Source organism: Leopardus geoffroyi, chromosome E2, assembly GCF_018350155.1.
Source record: "Leopardus geoffroyi isolate Oge1 chromosome E2, O.geoffroyi_Oge1_pat1.0, whole genome shotgun sequence".
Lineage (NCBI taxonomy): Eukaryota > Metazoa > Chordata > Mammalia > Carnivora > Felidae > Leopardus > Leopardus geoffroyi.
The window spans coordinates 60,593,401-60,618,903 of NC_059335.1; the positions used below are offsets into that span (position 1 = coordinate 60,593,401).

The 25,503-nt window shown below is 67.1% G+C and overlaps 1 protein-coding gene across 3 annotated transcripts in view; it reads left to right on the top strand.

The window, feature by feature from the left end:
* The window catches only part of ZFPM1 (zinc finger protein, FOG family member 1), a 70,197-nt gene extending 44,694 nt beyond the window's left edge, over positions 1 to 25,503 (top strand). The window contains exons 4-10 of one of the 3 annotated variants that reach the window (XM_045439967.1): positions 10,129 to 10,262; positions 17,746 to 17,848; positions 19,457 to 19,669; positions 22,573 to 22,803; positions 23,095 to 23,190; positions 23,261 to 23,407; positions 23,604 to 25,503. In XM_045439967.1, the coding sequence (XP_045295923.1) occupies positions 10,129 to 10,262; positions 17,746 to 17,848; positions 19,457 to 19,669; positions 22,573 to 22,803; positions 23,095 to 23,190; positions 23,261 to 23,407; positions 23,604 to 25,375 (2,696 nt within the window). In that variant the 3' untranslated portion in view covers positions 25,376 to 25,503. Of the gene's footprint in view, positions 1 to 10,128; positions 10,263 to 17,745; positions 17,849 to 19,456; positions 19,670 to 22,572; positions 22,804 to 23,081; positions 23,191 to 23,260; positions 23,408 to 23,508 lie in introns of those variants that run through there. The other 2 variants (XM_045439968.1, XM_045439969.1) reach the window with 2 other exon arrangements.

Genomic DNA, 25,503 nt, shown 5'->3' on the forward strand with positions numbered 1-25,503 from the left:
TTTGGCGATAGGGAGGGAGGTTCACAGGCACCAGCTGGTGGGTGGGGCGGGGGCAGAGCGGGGGCTCCAGCATCTGAGGGCTGCCCTCCGTGCCGCTGCCCCCCTGCTGGCTGCCAGTGCAGACCCACGGTGGTCCCAGGGCAGCTCCAGGTGACCTAGGCCGGTCCGCCTCTCTCCTTGCCTGCCCCCACCCCCCGGCAATGCCCTGCTTTGTGGATGGGCTGGGCCCTCCCCAGGGCCTGTGGGCAGCCACTCTGGGCCTCCCTGTGTCTCCCCGGGGGACCGGCGCCCCTTCTCCCCGGCCTGTGGCTTCTCAGCTGCTCTGGGTCGTCCACCACTGGCCCTGCTTCCAGCCACCGCCCTCCAGACACGGGTGTCCACTGGGTCGCAGGCACTCTCAGGGCCTCCAGGACACAACCGTCAGCACCCCTAGCACTAGAGGTGACGGGAGCCCAGGGTGTGACAAGGCCAAGAGGCAGGGAGGGGCCGGTAACTGATGGCATCGCCCCCACTGCCTGCATGGGGGACAGGCACACGGAGGTCCCCAGCCAGGCGCCCGGGGCCATGCCCCGTGGTGGGCACCGTGGCCGGCACCCACTGGCCCACGGCAGAGCTGGCCGTGGTGTGGGCCCGCCAGCCCCCTCTGTGTGGCTCCCAGGGACGCCGCCTGCCCGCCAGCTCCCCCGGGGCTCGGGCCAGCCCCACGTGACGCAGCCGCTGAGCAGTGCTTGGCGGCCGGAGGAGGGTTGGGACAAATGGCACCACGCCCAGTGGCATAGGCCCACGTCCAGTGGCAAACGCACCTCGGGCAGGTGTGGGCTGGGCGGGCCTGCCGTCGCCTCCTGGCAGGTAGGCCCCGTGCCAAGGGGAGAGAGAGGCCTCAGGGTCCGAGCTCCGGAACCCGCCCCCTCCAGCCTGGCCCCCTGCGACCACCTTAGGAAGGGAGGTTCTGGGCTTGAGACCCTTTGAAAACCTCGGGCTGGGGAGAGAAGGAAGGGCCTCTGCAGGCTGGACACCTGCATCCAGGCCCAGAAGCCGGTGGGGCCACCGTGGGCAGAGGAGCTGGAGACCCTCTCGAGCGGTGGTGGGTCTGGGGTGGGGGCAGCCGGGAGTGGCCCCCGTGTGCAGTGGGTCAGGGAGGTCCCTGGGAACGGGTGCAGGGGTGGGGCGTCATCCTGAGGAGAGGCGGTCACCCTCTCAGGGGTCATAGCCCTGCGGGAGCCAGAGCCCGGCTGTCCGGCTGTGCCATGGTGCCCCCGTGAGGCCAGAAATCCCAGCGCGTGGGTGAAATCTGAAGGATGACAGCTGTTGGTCCCCGTTTTTATACACGTCCTCAGTTCACAGGCCCTGGGCCCCCTGGCTGCCTCTCCCCAGACCCTGGCCCTCCCACAGCGGTCTGCACCTTCCGGGGACGCTCTGTGGGGTCGCCGGGGCCGGAGGCAGGGTGGAAACCCTCACCCTGGATCCCCAGGAGCCACTAATCCGTTGAGGCCTCAAGTGATCGCGTGTGTGTCTGTGGCCCCCTCGCCCTGTCGTACCTGGCAGACAGCAGCACACGTCAGGTGATTCCTTCCACTGTGGCCGTACTAAATGCCGTGGGGCCACTGCCTGGACACAGGGATCGTCTTCTGCCCCGCTCAGCCTCGCTGCTCCCACCTGTGAAATGGGGCCACGGCCGTGCTCCCAGATCCGCCGGGGCATCCCGGCATCCCGCATCAGGGGTGTCCCGGCCACCTGACGTTCCAGATCCGCTGTGAGTGAGGCCATGCGGCCTAGGTCGAGGTCCGAGGGACCTGGGCTCTGTGACCTCAGACAGTCTCTCAGCTTTTCCAAGTCTTGCTTTTGTCAACCGGCAAGGGGAGACAGACCCCACCGTTGTTCCCCAACACCGTGTCCCCATAATTCACAGATGGGATCCTGGGGCCTGAGATGGGGTGGGGTCTGCCCAAAGGTGCCATGGCCACTGGTGACGGGGAGGGCTGGAATCAGGCTCTCCCCTTTTTTCCCCGACGTGGCATTCAGGTATGGCTTGGTCCAGGGCACATGCCGGCTGGCTGGCCCCACGGCTCTGGGTCTCCTGGCCCTGGGGCCCCAGTCTCTGTGGGCATGCGTACGCTTCCCGGGGCCTGCGGGGTGGGATGGCGTGAAGGACAGCAGCCTGGGGGGGCGTCTTAGCACTGTCCCAGGGGACAGTGGGCACCTCCGGCTGGTGTCCGGGTTTGGGGAGAGGCAGCATCGGGACAGGCCTCCCGCGGAGCCCCTGGCCGCCCACCGTGTACTTTGACCTCGCCGACCCACTGGAACACAGCCCCGTGTCTTCCTCGCCTCCAGCTCAGCCTGTCCCGAGTCCCCCTCCTCTGGCCTTGTGGCCCCATGTGTATACAGGAAGCAAAAACGGGCCGACAGGGTGGGCCCCAGCAGGTACAGATGTTCCCAGAAGCCGATGGGGACCTGGCCTCCTCCAGCCGGAGCACAGGAGGATTGCACACGAGCAGGGCTGTCCAGGAGGGGGCCCTCCACGCAGCCCCTGCTCGGTGTTCCCGGGTCACCAGGCTCCGCCCTCCCAACAGGCGGGAACAGGCCCCAGATCTCCCAACGCGCCGGGCCGAGGGTGTCCCGGCGAGCCATGGCGGTGGCTGCCGCTGGATCCCACTGTCCCACGTGGGCTCGTAGGCAGGGACTGGGGGCCCTGTGGTGCTGCTGGAGGTTCCGTCACCGCTGAGAGCGGGCGCTGGTAGCGTGTGTCTTAGGAGAGGCGACCCCCGGAGGGGCAGAGCCCGGCCAGCGTCATGTGGGACTCTGGCGGCCTGGCTGGATGCACCTCGCCTTGTGCTGACCTGTGAGGCGGGGACTCTTCCCCCCACCCCCGTTTCGTGTAAGGAATAGCCGAGGGCTGAGAGGGAAGTGCCCCGTCCAGCTAGGAGGGGGCCGTGGTGGGATACAAACCAGGCTCTCGAGCCCCCGGGGCTCAGCTGGGTTAATAGGGGTCAGTCTCCTGCCCCCCCCCAAGGCAGCTCTGTTCCAGAAGGGCAGGTCCATGGTCAGCTACTAAAGCTGCAGAGGGGACAGAGCCTGGACGGTGGCAGTGGCCATGTGGGGACAGAGCCTGGATGGCGGTGGCCGCGTGGGGACAGAGCCTGGGTGGTGGCAGTGGCCATGTGGGGACAGTCTGGATCCAGCAGTGGCCGTGTGGGGACAGAGCCTGGACGGCGGCAGTGGCCGTGTGGGGACAGTGCCCGGATGGTGGCGGCCGTGTGGGGACAGTCTGGATGGCGGTGGCCGCGTGGGGCAGAGCCTGGAAGGCGGTGGTGGCCGTGTGGGGACAGGTCCTGGAGGGCGGTGGCCACATGGGGACAGCCTGGATGGCAGTGGCCATGTTGGGACAGAGCCTGGATGGTGGTGGCCGTGTGGGGACAGAGCCTGGACGGCGGCAGTGGCCGTGTGGGGACAGTGCCCGGATGGTGGCGGCCGTGTGGGGACAGTCTGGATGGCGGTGGCCGCGTGGGGCAGAGCCTGGAAGGCGGTGGTGGCCGTGTGGGGACAGGGCCTGGAGGGCGGTGGCCACATGGGGACAGCCTGGATGGCAGTGGCCATGTTGGGACAGAGCCTGGATGGTGGTGGCCGTGTGGGGACAGGGCCTGGACGGCGGTGGCCGCGTGGGGACAGAGCCTGGATGGCGACAGTTGCCGTGTGGGGACAGAGCCTGGACGGCAGCGGTGGCCGTGTGGGGACAGAGCCCGGATGGTGGCAGTGGCCATTTTGGGACAGAGCCTGGAGGGCAGTGGCCGCGTGGGGACAGAGCCTGGACGGTGATAGTGGCCGTGTGGGGACAGAGCCTGGACGGCGGCGGTGGCCGTGTGGGGACAGAGCCCAGATGGTGGCAGTGGCCGTTTTGGGACAGAGCCTGGAGGGCAGTGGCCACGTGGGGACAGAGCCTGGATGGTGATAGTGGCCGTGTGGGGACAGAGCCTGGAAGGCGGTGGTGGCCGTGTGGGGACAGAGCCTGGAGGGCGGTGGTGGCCGTGTGGGGACAGAGCCTGGAGGGCGGTGGTGGCCGTGTGGGGACAGAGCCTGGAGGGCGGTGGTGGCCGTGTGGGGACAGAGCCTGGAGGGCGGTGGTGGCCGTGTGGGGACAGCCTGGACAGTGGCGGTGGCCGTGTGGGGACAGTCTGGATGGCGGTGGCCACGTGGGGCAGAGCCTGGAAGGCGGTGGTGGCCGTGTGGGGACAGAGCCTGGAGGGCGACAGTGGCCGCTTGGGGACAGCCTAGACGGCGGTGGCCGCGTGAGGCAGGAGGGGGAGCCACCCGACCTCTCTGTCCTTCTAGCACCTCACCGGCCTCCGAGCTCAGGGCCTTACCGGTCAGGAGGGTTCAGTTGGGGGCAGAGAAGGGACTGGCCTTCACAGCCAGTGACCTTGGCCCAGGCCGCTAGCCCGATGCTCCAGGCCCCGGGCGTCCAGGAAGCATGTCTGTGCGAGGAGCGTGCGAGCAGGGGGCCCGCCTGGCTCCTCGCTGGGGGACAGCCTGTGCCAGCCGGGCCCAGGCCCAGGGGGACAGAGGCCGGCTCGCCTCACCCCGCGCCGCCCCACTCGCCCCCGTCGGCCCCGGCCTGCCGTGTGACCTTGAGAGAGTCCCTCGCCCTCTCTGGGCCTGGTTTCCATGTCTGTTCGGGACGTGTTGGAAGTACACACAGCCTCCCAGCCTGCCCCGCTCTGGGCCCACGCCCGCGGAGACTTCTAGAACCCCACAGGGTGGGGCCGGCCGGCCCCTGGAGCTTTCTTCCGCTCCCTCTCCCTCCTTTTCTCTCCCTTTTTTTTGACTTTTATCAAAGGCAAACAGCGCGATCCCTGAGATAGGGCCGCTCCCGAGGAAGCTGGGGCCAGCTGGCCCGTGGGAGCCACAGGGCGGGGCCCGGCGACGGGCGGGTTAGATCGGTGAGCGCTGGCGGTGACCCCGGGCCCTCGTGCGGCCCCAGAGCCCACCGTGCAGGGCGGGGCCCGCGGGGCCGCTGGACTTTGCGCTCTGGAAGCCACCAGCCGGCAGCACGAGCACAGTTTGGCTCCTGGAAGGAACAGCCAGCCAGTGGGGTGCAGGGGCAGCCCCCAAGCTCGGATACTCCCACAGGGCTGGCCCGAGTCAGAGCCATGAGCCAGCCTCTGGGGTGGGGGGGCTGAGACCTGGTAGGCCCTGAAGCCGCACGCTCTGGCCGGGAGCCCTGGCTCTCCCGTCGGAAAGGACGTCGGGTCCGGTCCGGGCAGGGTGGCTGTGCCCCCGTGGGACCCCACGCCCTCTGGGCTGCTTCCGCAGGACGGAGAGACCGGGGCCTCCTCGTGCACCGTGCACGCTGTTGAGGCTGACCGCGAGGGCTCCGGGGCTTGAGGCAGGGCTGGGGCCCAGACCTCAGTTCTGTCACCCGGCCACCCCCTCCGCCAGGCCCCCAGAAGCGGATCCCGAGCCGGCCTCCTTTGTCCCCCGGCGATGCCGTCAGCGGGCTTTGGGACCTAAGCAGACACTTAAGTCATATAAGTATGCAGAGGCTGAATCCTCTCCGCTGGTTCCTCACAGACGCTTGGGGGGCGAAATTGAATCCCCATGCGGCGTGTTTGTTCTGGAAATAACGTGTGTGGGTTGTTTGCCGGGATGAATTAGTCTTTGTCCTCATGCTGTGTCTGTAGTGACAGCCTGACCCCCACGGCGGGGGGGGGGGGGGGGAGACCGTTACAGAAGGGGAAACTGAGGACACGGCGGGAAGAGTCGACCACAGGACAGGACAGGACAGGGAGGGTCTGGCCCGCCACGAGCTCCCGCCGCCTGCATCCCGCCAGAGCAGGGTGTCAAGGCCCTGGCCGTGAACACGGCCGGGGCTCCGGGTCACATCTCGCCTCCCTGTCCCGTGCCTTGAGCCGGTAGCTTCACCCCTCTGAGCCTCGATTTCCCCTCTGTGCATGGGGGGAGGAACTCCAGTGTGGCGGGAAGGACTGCCTGCCAGCCGTCCCAAGCCCTTGGCTAAGGCCCGCTGAGCGGGGGCCGGGAACTGTGTGGGGATCACCCTCGTCTCTAGCCGAGGGGATGGAAGCCAAGGCACGGAGAGCCAGGAGGTCATGGCCAGGACCCAGCTGGAGCTGGTGTCTCTGTCCCGCTCACCCCCGCTGCTCCGGAGCCCGGAAGAAACAGGGACCGCGGGAGGCTGCCGGGAAGGAGGACGCCTCCTCCTGGAAGCCCGCTCCAGCTGGCCCACCCTCACGGCTGTCACCGCTCACGTCTCCCGAGAGACCCAGAGGGCAGAGGCTGTGCCTGCCCCGGGCGTGACTGAGCGCTGAGCCAGGATTCCAGAGACCAGGGTTCTGTGCCCCCTGCAGCCAGGCTTGGGTGCTCGTGGCCCCAGGTCCCTGTGGGTGTGGTTGGGAGCCACCTCCGTGGCTGCCACGGGTCCTCCGGCTGTCGTAGAGGCTGTTTAAAAATAACTGTGTTTTCCTGCCTGTCCGTCTTCCTGCCAGCTCCTCCCCCTGGCTCAGTGCCTCCCACCCCTGAGGCCCCTTGCCCTCACTCATTGATACTTTTATTCACTCTGGGCCAGGAACAGGTAGCCCTGCCCCCACCGTTTTCTGATGCAGGCTTACTTCTGCTCAGAGAGGGTCTCTGGCGGATGCTAACTGGGCTCTGATACCGCTTGGCCCTCTCTCAGCCACGCAAGGGGTTGGACAGGAACCGTTTGCTGGAAATAAGTTATCTGAGCACATGGATGTTGAACATCACCAGGGCCACCGTGTACAGTTGCACAGGTTGTGCACTTCCTCATCACCCCGCAAAGGCTCGGCCCCTCCGAACCAGCCTCCCCGAACCAGGGAGGTGGGTTTTTATGGTGACCGTTGCCCTATCCCCAGCCCAGGTTTCCCCATTCCCTGGCCGCCTCACCTCTCCCAGGCCTTGACCAGCCCCCAGCAAGCCCTGAGTGGTGGGTTCTGCCCTCAGGCACGCAGAGTGGCAGCCTTTATCGGGAGCCAGCCCACCCTCTGGCGGTGCATGATACCCAAAGATGGACCGGCTGCCGTGGGAAACGCCAGCCACGCTGTTATCTGGGAGGCTCGGCCTGCCGGCCCTGAGGCTCCGATTAGGGAGCATGGCTGTTTGCCTGTGGGTGCCCGGTGGGCGGGGTGCGGAGGCACCCTGGCTCTGCTCCTTTCCTCCATCGCCGCCAGGGCTGGGGGCCCCGAGAGAGAAACCTCAGGACTGTGCAGGTGTGACCAGCCAGGGACAGCCCGGGAAGCCAGGTCAACCCCCACGCCTCCTCTGCCCTCGGGGACCCCCAGGCCGGCCACCCACGCGCTGGATCCTGAGTTAGTTCTTCCTCCCACGGGAAGGGGGGCCGTCAGCCTCGGGTGGAAGGCGTCGTCGGGGGGAGGGGGCAGCTCGGTGCCCCACAAGGCCAGGATGTTCCAGATGTTCTAGACACTGACAGGGGAAGTGGGTGAAAACAGGAGTCACGGTCACCATCCCTGTCTTGTCTGTGGTCCCGGCAGAAGGGAGGTCCAGAGAGGCATGGGGGCATCCCTGTTCAGAGCCCACGCGCAGGCCGACCAGCGGTTTCTGGCTGTCTGGATACGGGCAGGCCGCGTCGGGATTCTGGACGATTCCCCCTTGACCCGCTGCCACGGGTAGGGGAGCAGGGGTGCGGGGCACAGGCTCATGCCGCGTGGGCTCTGACCCATCGGACGGCCTGACAGAAGAGTGGATGGAAAAGTGAGTACCCGGCGAGCTCCCCCTTAGGTGGCCTTGTACTCCCCATCCCTCCCTCACACATGCCGTCCCCTGAGGGCTGGCCAGCGGGGGGGACCGGAGATCCAGTATGCCCAGGATACAGGGGGCATCCTCCTGCCAGCCACGTGGCCTCTTGGGGCCCCAGCATCCCCCATGCCGTGTGGGGGGTGTTAGGAGACAACCGACTTCGTAGGTGCATTTGACCAGGGGTGGGTGACTTCGTGCTGGCCAGACACACCCCTGCCCCTGAGGACGGGCCCCGTGGGGCCAGGGAGGGGGTGGGCCGTGGGCAGAGCCCTGGGCTGGGACCCAGGTGTCCTGGGCGGGTCTGCAAGGGACATGGCCCCTCATGGGTGAGCTGCAAAGTGCCAGTGCCAGCCTCTGCCCCCCTCTCTGGGGGGGCTGGTAAAGGGGTGCCGGCCTCCTCGGCCTCATCCTGGTCCCCTGCCATCTAATCTGCCCCGGGGAAGACAAGGACCCAGTTAGAACGTTTTAGCCGGGCCTCCTGGCGTATTTACACGTTATCTCTGCCATTAGGCTGGCAGTTATCTGATAATCGGGCCCATTAAGGCCACAGCCTGCCTGATCGGGGCTCCAGGAAGTGGGGCCGCGGCCGCAGCGCTCGCTTGGGGACCAGGCCAGGCCACGTGAGGCCTCTGTGGGCCCAGGCAGCCCGGACGGCATCCGAGGCACAAGGCAGCCCGGCCTTCCTGGGCAGAGTGTGTGGGATCTGGGAAGGGACGGCGCTCTGAGGGCACGCCCACCCCCGGCCCCTTGTCCTGGGAGGACACCGAGGCCCGGGGCGGGCAGGAAACGTGCCAGGCGTGGGTCTCCCAGGGCGGCCCTGACAATTGTGTACAACCTTGGGGCCTTAAAACATCAGACATCTGCTCTCTCCCAGCGCTGGGGCCAGAAGCCCCCAGCCAAGGTGTGCCTGGGCCACGCTCCCTCCGGAGGCTCCAGGGGAGGGTCCTTCTGCCCCTCACAGTTCCCGGGGCCCCGTGTGCGGCTTCCTCCCGACCCATCACTCTGGTCTCTGCCTGTCCTCATGGGGCCCTCTTCCCTGTCTCTTCCGTGTCATTTATAAGGACATTTGTCATAGGATTTAGGGTCCCATCAGATAATCCAGGATGGTCTCATCTTGAGCTCCTGACTTGATCACATCTGCACAGACCCTCTTTCCAAATAAGGGCACGTGCACAGGTTCCTGGTGGATGTATCTTCTGGGGGCCGACATTCGGCCACTACGGAAAGTCACGTGGCCCGTGCAGCGAGGCCGGGCCAAATCGCAGTCCTGCCCGAGTGAGAATGACGGTCTCAGGGGCTCACAACAGAGGCCCGTCTGTCTGTATAAATGTAACAGAATCCGGCGGGGGGCCGTGCACCAAGTGCCCCGGGAGCCACAGCCTGGGCCGCGGGGGCTGCGGGAGCCCGGAGCGTTTGCACCCCCGACCCTGTGGCATGGGCGGCGTCAGCCCCCGAGCGTCCACACCCTCGGCTCAGGGAGACCATGCAGAGAGGTAGCGAGACTCAGCACCCAGACCTTTCCAGAAAGCAGGTGGCCCCTTGATGAATGAGTAGAAGTTGGCAGAGGAAGAAACCGGTGTTTGAAGTTGGGGCACGGGGGCATCAGCATTTGAGGGTCCCCACCCGTCCCTGTCCCTGCTGATCTGCAAGGAGTGAGCGGAGCCAACATCAGGGCCACTCGAGTGCAGATTCTGGCTTTGCTGAGCCTTTGCGGGGAGAGCTCGGTGCTTTGACTTGGTTTCCCTTCCGTGGACCCTGTGCTAAGGGTGTCGGTAGACTCACGCGGCCAAGCCTCGCGCAGCCCCAGGAAGAAGGAAGTATCGGGGTCCCCGTCTCAAGAGGTGTGGAATTCGAGGCCCCGCATTTCCACAGCTGCCCGCAAGGGCTTGCTCTGTGGATCTGGGGGGGCTCAATCCAATGGGGGCGGGACTGGGAGGACCGTACGGAGGGACAGGGGGCAAGCCTCGTGGACGTCCCGTCCTCTGCTCTGCACCGTCTCCGGTGGAAGCAGCAGGGATCGCGTCCCTGGCCCGGGAAAGCTGGCCGGCAGTGCCCTGGGCTGCGTGAGACACGTGTCCTAACGGAGCAGCCCTGGTCCCCTGCTCCGGTGCGGCTCAGGAACCCCGTCCTGCCCCTAGCTGTCTCCCAGGCAAGGGCCTGCTGCAGAGGCTGGCCGGCCCCCCGGGGAGCTTAGGCCCCGGGCCCCAGGGCCGCCTCCGCCGCCGTGGCCGCTCCTCGTGGGGACTGGGGGGCTGCAGAGCGGGACGGCACCTGGCTGGGTGGCGGGGCCGGGTGGTCCCCTCCACTGGGCCCGCCTCACAGCCCCCGTGTTTCTCCCCACAGACGAGCTGGAGCCGGTGCTACAGGACGGGCAGAGGTGCGTGCGGGCTCGACGCAGCCTGGCCGAGGGGCTGTCCTGGGGCCCCTTCCGCGGGAACATCCAGAGCAAAGCCTCGTCCCCTGGGCAGGCGCAACCGGTAAGGAGCCCCGGCCCCAGCAGCGCAGCCACCAGCTGCAGGGCAGAGTCCAGCCCGGGGCACAGACCCCTTCTGCCCCGGGAGCCGAGTCCAGCCCACACTCCAGCCCGGGAACACCTGCCACTCTGTGTGCGGTGCGTCGGAGATGGGGACCTGAGGCACTAGGACCAGGAAGGCGGGAGGGAGAGCAGGGGAGGCTTCCTGGAGGAGGGGTTCTTCACGTGGGCCCTTGATGGGTGAGTAGAGGTTGGCAAAACAGAGAGAGAAGCTGCTGTTTGAACTCGGGGAGGCAACGAGGAACCGAGTGGGGATCCGGGCCTGGCCTTTGTGGGCGGGGCACGTGAGACGCTTCTGTCGCAGCGGGGGGACCCCTGCGGCAGAGGCCGAGATGCACGTTTTGCCCTGGGTCCTCCCCACGACAGCCGAGGGTGCCTCTGGTGCCCCGGTGTCCTTGCCTCCCTGCGCTTTCTGACCTCCGTCTGTAACCAGGTGGCCCCCCTGGGTATTGTCGCTTGCGTCTTCCTGCAGGGACACAAAGGCTCCCTTTAAATACATTTCAGGGGAGCGGGTGGCGTGGTCAGTTAAGCGTCCATCCGACTCTTGATCTCAGCTCAGGTTTTTTTTTTTTTTTTTTTTTTTTTTTTAAGTGTATTTATTTATCTTGGGAGACAGAGAGAGTGAGCAGGGGAGGGGCAGAGAGAGGGAGAGAGAGAACGAATCCCAAGCAGGCCCCACGCTGACAGTGCAGAGCCCGACCCGGGGCTCGGACTCACAAACCGTGATATGGTGCTCTGAGCCACAATCGAGAGCCAGATGCTTAACGGGCTGAACCACCCAGGCGCCGCGTTCTCAGCTCAGGTCTTAATCTCAGGGTCGTGCGTCCGGGCCTGAATTAGGTATGGAGCCTACTTAAAAATATATATGTACGTTTTGGTTAGGAAAGGGCACGGATGTGCGGGCCGATTAAGTACGTTGGGGGCAGCAGAATGGGCAGCATGGGTATGACGGGAACCCGGAGGGGCCTGGCCGTGCCACTGCTCAAGAAACACCTCCGAGCCCTACTGCCACTCGTCTAAAAGGCCTGGAGGCTCCCTGGGTCAGTCCCCTCAAGCCCAGGCTCCAGGAACCCAACGTGCAGCTATTGCCCTTTTTGGTTCCCGAAGCTGCATTCGGGTGTGATCTGATCCAGGCACACCCTGGCTGCCAGGTGCCCCGCAGTGCTGGGCCTCCTGGTCCCCAGGCCCCGAGTGTGGGCCTCTGGCTGGCCTCCGTGTTGTCTGCAGGCGGCGGCACGGCTGGGAGGGGACCCCCATACCGCGAGGTCAAACGCCGCCCTGACTACCCTGTCCGGCTCCAGCCTGGGAGTCAGAGCCCCTGTTTCTCAGCCACAGAAACCCGGGCCCCGGGAACTGGCCCTGCAGCATGTCCGCCGGGCAGGCGGGGGGCCGCAGGCAGAGTTTCCAGCTGCAGACCCTCAGACCACCGTCCACAGCCTCCACCCCACCCCCGAGTCAGGCTCTTGAGCTGGGGCCTGGCCTCAGGAGGTTGGAGCAGCTCCCCCAAGCTGAGGCCCCCTGGGCCACCCACACCGCCCGGCACAGCCCAGCGGCCGTGCTCAGAGAAGCGGATGCTGGCCCAGGACCAAGGGCTCCCGGCTGCGTGGCCGGACCATCCCCGTGGCGTAGGGTCCACATCCCAAGGTCTCCTTCCTCATAGCTGTTTTGCTCCCGGGCAGGCTCCTGTCCTCTTTGAGCTTCTGTTTCCTCAGCCTGTGGGACCTCGGTGGGGACACAGGGAGGCCCTGAAGGGTCCCGGAGGCCTGAGCCTGCAGACCCTCCGACCCCCCGCAGAGGAGAGGGTGGGCGGGCAGAGCTGCGGCTTGTCCGTGAAGCTCCCGGGGCAGCCGTGCAGATTCCACGAGACGATGTGCACGTGGCGCCCAGCACAGGGCATGGCTTGCTTGGCGGGCAGTGTGGCCAGCCGCCCCGCGCGACGGATGACCCTCTTGTCTCGGGGCTCAAGCAGGGAGAATGCAGCGGAAGCTCCGAGGTCGATGTTGGCTCCATAAAAGGAGCCTGGCTTGGGTTCCACTAAGTGGACAGGAGCTACGGTGTTCAGAGCAGTCTCTTGAGGCAGTGAGCTCCCGATCACTGGAGGCATACAAGCAGAAGTTGACTTTTCAGAGCACAGGCTACAGAGGGGCAGTTAATGGTTGGAAGGAGGAGTAGGTGGGCTGGGAGCCCCCCCATCCTGGGCTCTGAGTTCTCATAAGCTATGACAAGATAAAGGGGTGTGGCTGAGTGTGGCCTGCACCTCTGTCCTCTGGTCCCTCCTCTGGGGACAGTCAGTCCCTTCCAGGATGGACGTGTATGCTCCAGAACCCCCCCCCTCCCCACACACACATTGAGGTGTGCCCATTCTCACGCACAGGCCCTGGTCTTCCTCCCCTACAGCATACGAGGCAGCTCCCCATTTTACAGATGAGGAAACTGAGGCTCCGATAGGTTGAATGACGCTAAGATGACCGGGATCCGATAGCAGAGGGAGCACTGCACCCCCACGTCTGCCCAACCCCAGAGCCCTGCAGGCTCTGTAGGGACAGGTCCCAGCCGCGTCCCCGCCTGGCCCTCCCCTCCCTCCCGCAGCCTCCTCTCGGAGGGTTTGTCCTCCTTGGGCCCAGGGCGCAGGTCGGCCTGGGGAGACTTGGCACGAGGCTGGAGACTCTCTCCAGGCGGAGAGATAATGTCCGAGGGGAGCGAGGGACCAACGCCAGGGAAGCCAGTGGCCTTTGAGGCTCTTGCTGAGGAGCTGCGGGAGGAAGGAGCCTCGTCTGCTTTTCGCTGGGGCTTTATCTCTTGCAGAATTAAATCCTTGATTAACCCTTATCTCCCCAGCAGGCGCTATCTGCGCCTTGGCGCCGAGTGTCCAGACACACCGTCCGTGATGATTGATTTCTTAAAGATACGCGCGCCTTTCCGATACTCCAGTTATTGTCTAAATATTTTTGCTAACATTTCAGCGGGCCCCTTATCGAGCTCAGCTGATGGGCCCCAGTTCTCTCCCCCACGCACCTCCCGCCCCATATCGTCCTATCAGCCGCCAGGCCGTTTGTCTCCGCTGTTTGGAGAGGAAGGAGGGAGAGGGGCACCAGTGGGGTGTGACGACCCTTCCCCTCTGGTTTTCTTAGGCCCAGGGCTACTGGCAGGTGGGAGGGGGGACCAGGGTGGCTCCCCCGGCAGTCTCCGCACTCACAAGACTTTGGGGACGGGACCCCAGAAGTACACAGAGTGAGTGCACAGAGCTCGGCAGGGGTCGGGTCAAGAGTGGTTGCTGCGCTAGTTTGCTGTGTGACCTTGGGCAGGTCCCTCCCTGATCCAGCTGTGGCTGCCACATCCCAGGGCTTAGAAACCCAGCCAGTGCTAAAATTTGCAGTCAGATACCAGAAAAATGTTCAGAATGGATGGGTGGATGGATGGGTGGGTGGGTGGATGGATGGGTGGGTGGGTGGATGGATGGATGGGTGGGTGGGTGGGTGGGTGGGTGGGTGGATGGATGGGTGGGTGGGTGGATGGGTGGGTGGGTGGGTGGGTGGGTGGGTGGATGGATGGGTGGGTGGGTGGGTGGGTGGGTGGGTGGATGGGTGGGTGGGTGGGTGGGTGGGTGGATGGATGGATGGGTGGGTGGGTGGGTGGGTGGGTGGATGGATGGGTGGGTGGGTGGGTGGGTGGGTGGGTGGGTGGATGGGTGGGTGGGTGGATGGGTGGGTGGATGGGTGGGTGGGTGGGTGGGTGGGTGGGTGGGTGGATGGGTGGGTGGGTGGGTGGGTGGGTGGGTGGGTGGATGGGTGGGTGGGTGGGTGGGTGGGTGGATGGGTGGGTGGGTGGGTGGGTGGGTGGATGGGTGGGTGGGTGGGTGGGTGGGTGGGTGGGTGGGTGGGTGGGTGGGTGGGTGGGTGGGTGGGTGGGTGGGTGGATGGATGGGTGGGTGGGTGGGTGGGTGGGTGGATGGGTGGGTGGGTGGGTGGGTGGGTGGGTGGGTGGGTGGGTGGATGGATGGGTGGGTGGGTGGGTGGGTGGGTGGGTGGGTGGGTGGGTGGAAGCAGAGATCATGCAGACCCTGGGTCAGTCCTGTGTGCACACAGCCACCTCCCATGGCCGTGGGCATCATTCAGCTCTGTGGGCCTCAGTCCTCATCTGTGAAATGGGCTCTTCGCAGGGTGTGGGGGAGGCAAAGACAGAAAGGCGGTCGCCTCTGGGAGGGTAAGCAGGGTGGAGACAGGACTTGTCAGGATGAGCTGAAGGAAGGAGGTGGGTGGGGGCCTGAGTCAGAGCCCAGCCCAGGCCCGCCCCAGCCCTGACCTCCCATTGACTGCCCTACAGTGACCGGGGGGGACTGGCAAACCGGCTGACCTTGTGCAGAGCGGTCTGGCTCGCTGGGCTGGGCCGCCCCCTCCCCATGCCAGAGCACGGCCCCCACCTCCCCCTGACGGTGCTGCCTGAGATGCGCGGCGAGGTTTGGGAACAGCCTCAGCGGATGCGGCAGAGATAGAGTTTCTGATGGTTATCGGCAGGCACAGAATCCAGACGCTGACCTCTTTGTTGGGGGAGACAAGGAGTGGTCCCAGATGCGCCCAGAGAACTTCAAGAGGCTGCCCGTTATCTCAGGGCTGGGTGGGGCCCTCCTGGAGCCAGGAGGGAGGGACAGGCAGGACCCCAAGGGGCTGCAGGCAGGGTGGGTGGAGGGGCGTCTTCCTGAACCCGGACACGGCCTGTCCAGGGTGAGCTGGACACAGGGCGCCGAGCCTGGGGGCGTCTGTGCAGGGAAGGCAGCCGGGAGCACAGGCCGATGGTTTTGGCAGAAGGGCCAGGCCGTCCCTCCGGGCTTACACCCCATTTCACTGCCCATGGGCAGGGCAGGGTCGGTCAGGAAGAGGGCCCCCCTCAGGGCAGCGCCTTCAGGCACCAGAGAAAGGGGCTTCTGTTCCAAGGCTGCTCGGAGTTGCAGGGGAAAACGGGAGGAGGAAAACCAGTAACTGGGCAGCCGGGTGCTGTGTCCGCCCCTCCACGGGGCACCGGCAGGGCAGGGTGGGGGCCGGCCCTGCAGCCCCAGGAGGCCAGGGAAGGTCTTGTCCCCAGCCGTCCCCATGTACGTGTGGAGGAGCACAGGGCCAGGTCGGGCAGCCCCAGACCGTCTTGGGAGTCGGTGCAGGGCAGTGGTGCCCTGTCGTGCGGGGCGGCCGGCAGCACGCAGGCGCTCGGCCCCAGTGGGACCGGGGCACGGCCGCCTCTGTTCCGGGAAGTACACGGAGAGCGAGGGTTCTGCAGCGTCAGCAAAGCCGTGCGTGTTTTTATCATGCCGGGAGCACGCTGCTCCTGCGAGCGATAAGCATTAAACCTACCGGGAGGCTGTCAGTCTCAGTTTGAGGGTTAGAAATATTGGGACGAATAATTAGATTTCATATCGTTACCACAGCGCCAATCGGAGGATCAGGCAGATTAATTTTTTTCGCCATCCTTGGCTCATTAATATTCATTAGAGACTCAGGAGGCCCGGCCCCGCCTTGCTGCAAGCCGCTGTCCAGGTCAGGGCAGCTGGGACGCCGCCGGTCACCTGCCGCAGGGACAGCCCCACCTGGCCACTAGTCCCTCTCCCCGCCTCCCCCCCCCCCCCCCCCGCCACCTCTGGCAGAAGCCTCGGAGCCGGCGGGCACCCCCGGCTGGCGTCCTGTCCTGCAGCCGGGGGACCCTGAGTGTCTGCTAAAAGCAGGGTGCTCCCAGCCTGCCCGAAGCAGGCTCCCCGGGTGAGATGCTCTAAGTTGACAGGTGGCAATTGCTGGCCTGGGGCCCCCGGTGGACCCCTGCCGTCTGGGCCTAAATGCAAGGCCCCTGCCTCCTGTGTCCTGCTGGCCAAAGGGAAGACAAAAGCAGGGGGGGCAGGGGCTCCTGGCTTTTGTACCAGGCGGGCACTGCCGGAAGGGACGGTTTCGTGCACGTCGACACCTCCCAGGGCCTGGAGGGGCTGATCTTCAGAGGGCAGACTCGGCCACCCGCCCCCCAACCCCGAGAGCAGGTGGCAGGACCGGGCCGGGTCTGGAGCACACACGTGGTTTGAGTCACAGCTCCGAGCAGAAGGGACATCACCCGTTGGCAGAGGGGGCGGGCAAGGGTGCAGGCCAGGTCCGGCTACTAGTCTCCACCGGCCCTTTCCGTGGCCAAGCCACAGAGCTACTCCACCGGCCAAGGTGCCTGGCCTCGGGAGGTGTGCTTGGCTCAGAGGCCTGATGTCGCCGGGTCCCTGAGCCTGCCACAGGGTGGGGATGAGAGGACAGAGCGGTCAGAGGGACCTCCTCGGGTTCCAGGGTGTTACCGGGCCCACGGTCACAGCAGGGGAGGCCCGGCCTGGACCCCGACACTCGGCTCTGGAGCCCGTGTCGTCCCCGGGCAGGGAGGGGCCCACGGTCTGCCAGAGGATACCTCCGAGGCCATCGCTAGCGCGACACAGAGGCAGCATCTCAGCCGCCTGCTGTGTCCGCCTGGGGTGCCCACGGCCACCCTGGTCTAGGTGGCAACATTTCCAGGCGACAGCACGTGATACAGGTTTTTCAGTTAAAGGTCCCGATGCACCCATTTTTGAATGCAAGGCACTTATTTGCATACAACAAAAATACCCAAACGTCACGCCGTGCTGCTGGCTGAGTCGGGGGGGCCCCGGTCAGAGCAGCCCAGAGGCGGGGTGCGGTCCTGGGGCTGAAGCCCTGGGTGTGGCAGCAGCCACCCCAACCTCGCAGGGCAGAACCGGCCCCCCGCCATCCGTGCCCGGCCTCTGCATCCTGGCACCAGGGGCCGCCCCCTTCCCCCACCCCGCCCCGGGCCGTGCACCTGCTCCAGGGCCGGGACGGTGCGGGGCCGCCCCCCAGAGGCGGCCCCCCGGGCTGAGCCCACAGCCCTCCTTCCTTCCGGGTGCTGCAGCGGCCCGGCCCGCAGACCGAGCCGGGGAGAGGGCATGGCCGGGCGAGGTGGCACTTGCAGGAGCCGTGCCCCATTTTCCTTGCCCCTCGCCCCTCTTCTCGAGGTGGGAGAAGGGAACTGCCTGCTTCCGGGCTGACAGGCCATGTGGGGGCCCGTTCTGGCCCACACACCCCATGGACTGCCCCTGGCCCTCAGCGGCCTGCCTCGGTAGGGAGGCAGGGAGAGAACACAGATCTGGGTGTGAGTTCCTATTCTGCAGCTCCCTGGCTGTGTGACCTTGAGCAAGGGGCCTGACCTCTCTGGGCCTCGGTTCCCGAGAACCCAGTGCCCCCTGCACGGAAAGTGCCGGCTCCCTGCTGCGTCTGTTGGCAACACAGTGCTGACCACGGAGCAGCAGGCTGTGGCCTGGCCACCCCGCTGGTCTCAGGCTTTTCCCCCTGGGCCACACGGGACCCCCACCCAGGCCCTTCCTGTGCTGTCCCTGATGAGCCTCCTCTCCCCGCCCCCCCACCCAGGGCCCTGCCCTGACCCTGCTGCTGGAGGATGAACCCTGCTGGTTGAGGATGCTGCCGCAGGCCCCGACCGAGGCCGAAGCCAACGCAGAGATCTACAGGAAGGGTTGGTATCCTGGCGCTTCCCCGCGGCCTTCCGGTTGGGGCGGGGGCACTTGGCTGGCCCTGGGCTGGCCCTTAAAGGGAAAGCGGCCTCCTTGGGCCGCTCGGGGCCGGGCCTTGGGGCAGACCACCGCTGCCACCTACGCCTCCAGTGCCCTGATGCAAGAGGTCAGCCCTGGGGTCTCCGGGACCGGCCGTTCTTCCTGAGCCCGGGCAGTGACTGCTCTCAGGGCCCCTTGGAGACCGCCGGGGTCAGCAGAGGATCCCAGGCCAGGCAGGCCACGGTGCCAACTAGACCAGGGCCCCGTGTAGTCCAGCTCGCTCTGGGGAAGCCAGGAAGGCCACGTTCAAATCCAGCCACGTGGGGCCTGGGGGCTTCTGCCCTTGCCTGCATGCACCTTCTAGAAGGAGTGGCCCAGGAGGGAGGAGGGGAAGCAGGAAAGGGTCCTTACCACCACCACCACCCCGCCCCACCGTCGATTCAGAGGGCTCAGGCCACTCATACGTGACACGGGCTTTTCCATCTCCTGCCGCCTGGGTGGTTCGACTCCTAAGCAAAGGGTGATGTGGTCGTCTGCTTGCCAGGATAGCGAGGACCCCTCTCTCCGCGCTGTGGACGAGGCGGCTCAGGGGGCCGCGGGGGGTGACGGAAGCACAGAGTGGGGAAGGGTGCGTGCCCGACCTTAGGAAACGGCCTCTCATTCCCATGCGGGGTCTCCGCTTTGCCGGAACGTTCCAGGGTGCCACCTCCCGTCGCCTCCCTGCACACAGCACATTCTGCTGAATATTCCCAGTGGAGGCCACGCTCCGTCCTCAGGGGCAGCTCTCATTTCAGGAGGGGGCCAGAGGCCATCAGGGGCAGGGCAAGGGACACACCCCCAGCCCAGCTGAGCTTGTGGGCAGCCCCTCACTCCCGTCCCCACCTGGGCGCCTCCCCGGCCTGAGGGAGGTAGAGCGCAGGTGCCGAGGCCGCATCCGGGAACCCGGGCCACGCTTCAGCCCACCTCCCGCCGAGGGATACTCTAAGGCCCCAGACCGCAGCCGGAAGGCACCGGAAGGCCCGGTGTTGGCGGCCAGCTGTCAGTCCCCGGTTTGTATACTCAGCCTGCCCAGCCTGCCTGGTCAGCAGGGCTGCGGCCACTGCCTGCCAGGCAGGACAACATCCTCACGGTGCTGATGGGAGCGAGGTTGGCCTGGGGGGTGGGGGGCGGGCTGCGCCTCCGGGAGGTTTCCTGGTGGCCTCGAGCTGGACACAGGTAAGCTCGCTGGTGCCTGGGTCGTTGGCAGAGGCTGCCCCCTGCCGGCTGCCGCGGGAACAGCCGCTCCTGGCTCCTCTGCCGCTAGGCTGCCACCCTGGCGCTCTGCTGCCTGTCCCACAGACCACCCCCCCACCCCCCCGGAAAACGGAGCAGGCAGGCCCGGGAAGCCGCCCAGTTGCCCCATCAGAGAGAGACTGGCCTCACACAGCCACGCACCCCAACCTTGGATCCATACTCCCCCCCCCCTCCCCCGCCGACCTCAGAGCCTTGGTCTCCAGGAGGGGCCAGGAGGGTGGGGCGTCTCAGAGGGGTGGCCAGCGGCCCTCCCGTCACTGATGATTCTGCCCCTGCAGATGAAGCCCTGTGGTGCAGAGTCACCAAGCCGGTGCCGGCGGGCAGACTGCTGGGTGTGCTCCTCACAGTGGCTGAGCCCCGTGGCACCCCCAGCCACCCCGTGAAGGAGGAGCCAGCCGAGCCCGAATGCCCAGCCCCCTCCCACACCGACATCCAGCTCCTGCCCCAGCAGGCCGGCATGGCATCCATCCTGGCCACGGCGGTCATCAACAGTGAGTATGCCACCGTGCCACCCCAGCTCCACGGCACTGCGGGGACAACCCCCAGGACCTCAAGACCCGCAAAGGTTGGCTCCCGCTGTGATCTGAGCAGAAGGTGTGCCGTGGCGGGCGCGTGTGGGGAGCTCGAATGTGGGTCCCGGGAGGGGGGCAGGGACGGGGGCCTGCCCAGCAGCAGTCTCTCAAGCAGAGCGGGCACCTTCGCTGCAGCTGTGTCTGCGGCACGATGCTGGCCAGCGGTCTGGCCCCTGCCCCACAGATGCCAGTGCCAGGGATCCGTGCACCCCCAGACACGGCCAGGTGTCCCCTGGGGGCAGAACCACCCGGTGCGAATACCTGGGGGGCTGTTGCTCACAGGCTGGTGCCAGCCAGGACGCACCGAGCCAGAGTGTCGTGAGCATCAAATAGGATTTACTCCACACCCTTGTCAACGGCCACGTAGAAGCGAGTGGTCCCGGGGAGGCACAGGCGGCCTGGCCGGGTTGGGGGGGGAGTGGGCTCCAGCATGGCGCATCTTGTGACACAAGTGAGGACAGGCTCACAGGCTGGCAGCGCCTGCCTTAATTGGGGTGCTTGGGCTGAGCCCAGCAAGGTCGTCACGTGTCTGGGGCACAGCACCTACAGGAGGCAAGCGTCTCCAGCAGAGAACTTTTATTTGGCAAAGGGGCTGATCCGACTGCTTTAAAATCACCCTGGCTGCTGGGGTGGGGGAGCCCAGCAGTGGGGGGAAAAGTGACCTTGTTGAGGAAGTCCAACGTGATGACGGCTCAAAGCAGGGGTGGAAGCGGCCCGGGCCAGATGGGGCTTTGGGGCTGGCGGGGGCCTGCCACGCAGCTTGGGATGCGGTGGGGAGCCACCAAGTGCACGGCCAGCTGCGCGCTGCTTGGCGCGGTCCCTGGTGGGGAGTCCCGGAGGAGAGCCCCCTCTGAGCGTCCTGACCCTGAGGTCAGGAGGCTAAAGTGAGCCTGGGAGGTGGCTGGGAGCAGGGCAGGACGAGGTCCAGCGACAGGCAGCACCCGCGGACACAAGTGGGGAGCAGGAGGCACCAGCAGAGGGCAAGGGGGGTCCACTGCGTCCTGGCCACGGAGATGTGGCCACAGACCAAAACCGCCAGGGCTGAGCCAGCAGGGAGTGAGGAAGTGTGCGGAGGGACGCGGCTCGCGTCGCTGGGACTCGGGCAATCCCGCGGCACATCTGCGCGCTGGTGGAAATGACCCAGGATGGGGAGGTGGGGGGCGAGCCCCCAGAGCCCTCATGGAGGGAGGACTGGGGGCAGGCGAGAGAGAGGGTGGCCACGAGCAAGCAGGACCCCTTCCAGACACCGAGCTTTCGGGGGAGAAGGGAGGCTCGAAGGGGCCCTCGGGGGCAGGATGGCCACCTCACCAGGGCATTTGGTGCCCACGGTGGCACAACAGGGTCGGTCGGGTCCTCGGCACTGAGGCGTGAGCCCCCCTCTCCTCTGTCCAGGCTGCTCCAATGGGCTCGGGGGGAGGCCCAGACCCTGGGAGGGCTTCCTCCCCTTGGGTCTGTGGCCTGGGTGTCAGAGCCTCACCCTGAAGCAGCAGGAGCATGGCCACCAGGGCCAGACCCCTCATCTACACCCCCCACCCCCACACGGTGGCCTAGGAAAGCCTTAATGCACAGTCCATGAGACCTGGTTTAGTGTTCCACACTCACCCCCTCCGGGCCCGTGTTCTCGCCTGTGAAACGAGGGTGGTGGAAACACCAGGCGTGTGTGCAGGGCAGCCCTGGGGCAGGGGGACTGTGGCCATCCCCGCTAAACCAGGGCTGAGCAGGCCTCTGAGGCCCCGGCCCCTCTCCCCAACTCCGGCCCTGCGGGCGCAGGAACAAACCCACCAGCCCAGCGCCTCAGCTAACACAGCTGCCTTGAAGCCCCCAAATCAGAGTGAACTTGGGAGGGAGGAGGAGGACCCCCCCCCCGTTCTGCCCTAACTGTGGGCCCAGGATAAGCCTCAGAGAAGCCAGGGTGAGGGACGTGTGCAGTCCAGCCTGGAACGAGCCCACCCCCAGCCGTCTTGAGCCAAGGGGTTAGGTGGCCACAGAACAGAGGCGGCATTCCTGAACATTCTGCCGTAAAGACACTGAGAACCACCCGTCAGGGAAACCCTCCCGAGCCGCAAAACCAGCCTGCGATCCAGACTCCAACACACGGAGAAGTCACAGGCCCTCTGTCTGGGATAAATGTTGTCAATTAAGCAATTGTGACCAGTAACTGCTGTGAAACCACTTGGGGAGGGGGGCTGGGAGGGGGCTCTTCCTCTGCAGCCCCCAGGCCACCCTGAGCCGCCGCTCACCTGTGGCCCTCCTGCCCAAGCGCTTCGAGATTCACGCACGGGGGCTCCCTCTGCCCCTGGCCACTCCTACCTGCCCACGGGAACACGCGCGAGAACTCCACAGACGCCCAGGTCCACACCACCCCTCACGCCCCACACACCTGCCTGCCTCCACGTGGCCGCCCCCACCTAGTCCTCCACGGAAGCAATGCCTCACTCCCTCAGGGGTCCACTAGCATATGGCCACGCCCCTTCCGTGGACACCCGATGAGGCTCCGGGGTCTCTTAGGGGGCTCACTGTTGGGAGGCAGCATGGGCGCCAGCCTGGGGGGGTTAGAGACCCCGCCCACGAGGTCCACGGCATCCTGGACATCTACAGAAAGACAACCCGGGTTTCCAAAGGGACAGAGGAGAACGGGCAGCGGTGACAGGAGGGAAGGTCCAAGGCACAAACCTCACTCCTTGGGATGTCGGGGGGGGAGGGGGGGCAGTCGGGGCAAAGCCCTCGTGGTCTGGAGGTGCACTGCCTTGCCTGGACTGCGGGTGGCCCTCCTCCGCCGCCGGGGGGGGCCCTCAGGCTGCGCCCCCCTCTCACCCCCACAGAAGACGTCTTCCCCTGCAAAGACTGCGGCATCTGGTACCGGAGCGAGAGGAACCTGCAGGCCCACCTACTCTACTACTGCGCCAGCCGCCAGACCACCGGCTCGCCCGCTGCGGCCGCCGACGAGAAGCCCAAGGAGACCTACCCCAACGAGCGCGTCTGCCCCTTCCCCCAGTGCCGCAAGAGCTGCCCCAGCGCCAGCTCCCTGGAGATCCACATGCGCAGCCACAGCGGTGAGCCCCCACCCCCCGCCGGGTCCCCCGCTCTCCTCCGCTGCCTCTGGCCCGGGGGCCCGCCACGCCACAGGCGTGCCCAGGGGGTCCTCCTCCCGCACCATAGGGCGCTCCCAAAGCACACGGCCCCCCTGTGATCACCTGAAAGGTCAGCTCGGGGCTGGGCCCTTGCCAAAGTCCTGGGAGACCGGGGGCAGAGGAGGACGGGCTTTAGCATCCCCTCCCCTACGTCCTAAGCCCTTGGCCAGCTGGGCTCCCGGAGCCCACCCCTCACTCAGCCTCGTGTTCCAGGAGAACGGCCCTTTGTGTGTCTCATCTGCCTGTCGGCCTTCACCACCAAAGCCAACTGCGAGCGGCACCTCAAGGTGCACACAGACACGCTGAGCGGTAGGTGGGGCTGGGAAGGGGAGAGGGGGGGCCCCCACCCCAGGGCCCTGATACCACAGCCTGCCTGCAGGTGTCTGCCACAGCTGTGGCTTCATCTCCACCACAAGGGACATCCTCTACAGCCACCTGGTGACCAACCACATGGTCTGCCAGCCGGGCTCCAAGGCGGAGATCTACTCCCCAGGGGCCGGACACCCCGCTGCCAAGCTCCCCCCAGGTGAGGCCCTGGGTTCCCCATGGGGACGGGGAAGGGATGGGTTGGCACCGATGGCAACCGGGGGTCAGTTTCATCCTTGGCCCTCCACCACCTCTACCCAGCCCAGCTCTCCCCTTCCCACCCTACCCCTCCTCAGGTCTGGCCCAGGTAGGTCCTGCTCCAGCCCTCAAGTGTGGCCCATGGGGTCTCCCTGCAGACAGTCTGGCCAGCTTCCAGCAGCACACGGCCCCCCCCGGCCCCCTGGCTTCCACCGACCTGGGCCTGGCGCCCACCCCATCACCAGGACTGGACAGGAAGGCTCTGGCTGAGGCCACCAATGGAGAGGCCAGAGCGGCCCCCCAGAACGGGGGCAGCAGCGAGCCCGCGGCGGCCCCCCGGGCCGTCAAGACAGAGGCTGCGACGGAGGAGCCCGAGGCGGAGCCAGGGCCCCCAGCCGCCGCATCGAGGACACCCTCACCGCCCAGCCCTGCCCCTGCCAGGGTGAAGGCCGAGCTGTCCAGCCCCACGCCCGGCTCCAGTCCGGGCCCTGGCGAGCTGGGGCTGGCGGCCGGCACGCTCTTCCTGCCGCAGTTCCCCGCGGCGCCCCCGGCCTCAGAGATCCTGGCCAAGATGTCGGAGCTGGTACACAGCCGGCTGCAGGCGGGCGCGGGGGCCCAGGCCGGCCTCTTCGCGGGGGCTCCCAAGGGCGCCACGTGCTTCGAGTGCGACATCACCTTCAACAACGTCAACAACTTCTACGTGCACAAGCGCCTCTACTGCTCCGGCCGCCGCCCGCCTGACGACGCGCCCCCAGCGCGCAGGGCCAAGGCGCCCCCCGCCCCGGGCCGCGCACCCCCCGGCCCACCGCCCCCCGAGGCCGACCCGGGGCGCGCCTCGCCGAGCTCCGGGGCGCGCGAGGACGAGGCGGGGGGCGCGGCCACACCCGAGGCCGAGGCCGAGGCCGAGGGGGGCGGCCGGGGCAGGGAGGGCAGCCCGGGCAGCCCCAGCCCGGGCAGCGGGGCGGACGAGGACGACGATCCCCGCCGGACGCTGTGCGAGGCCTGCAACATCCGCTTCAGCCGCCACGAGACCTATACCGTGCACAAGCGCTACTACTGTGCTTCGCGCCACGACCCGCCGCCGCGCCGGCCCGCACCCGCCGGGCCCCCCGGGACCCCCGCGCCCCCGGCGCCCGCCTTGCCCGCCGCGCCGCCGGTGCGCACGCGCCGGCGCCGCAAGCTGTACGAGCTGCACGCGGCCGCCCCGCCCCCCGCCTCTGGCCCCGCCCCCGAGCCGCCTGCGTCGCCGTCGCCCCGGCCGGGAAGCGGAAGCGGGCCCGACGCCGCCGACGGCCCCATCGACCTGAGCAAGAAGCCGCGGCGCCAGGCGCCTGTGCCCGCCCCCGGCCTGCCCGCCCTGGCCGACTACCACGAGTGCACAGCCTGCCGCGTGAGCTTCCACAGCCTCGAGGCCTACCTGGCGCACAAGAAGTTCTCGTGCCCCGCCGCCCCGCGCCTCCTGCGCGTCGCGGCCGAGGACGCGGCCGCCAGCGCCGTCGTGTGTCCCTACTGCCCGCCCAACGGCGTGGTCCGCGGCGACCTCATCGAGCACTTCCGCCTGGCGCACGGCCTGCTGCTGGGCCAGCCGCCCGCCGGCGCCCGGACGCCCTCGCCCGCCGCCCCACGAGACGGCCTCAACGGCCAGGAGCTGCGGGAGCCGGCCCCCGGCGCCCCCGACGGCAGCCCCCGGCCCGGCCCGCCACCGGCCCCGTCCCCCGAGGCGGTGCCGCCACACCCGCCGCCCCCGCCGACGCCCCCTTCCCACTCGGACAAGGGCGTCCAGACCCCCAGCAAGGGGACGCCGGCGCCCGCGCCCCCCGGCAGCCACAGGTACTGCCGCCTGTGCAACATCAGGTTCAGCAGCCTGTCCACTTTCATCGCCCACAAGAAGTATTACTGCTCCTCGCACGCGGCAGAGCACGTGAAGTGAGCGGCCGCCACACTACAGAGACCGCTTTGCGCCCCGCCGCAGTCCAGGCGCAGGCCAGGCCCGGGGGCTGCAGGGGACCGCGCCTGCCTGGACTATTGGCACTTAATAAAGAAGTCCAGTTTGATGAG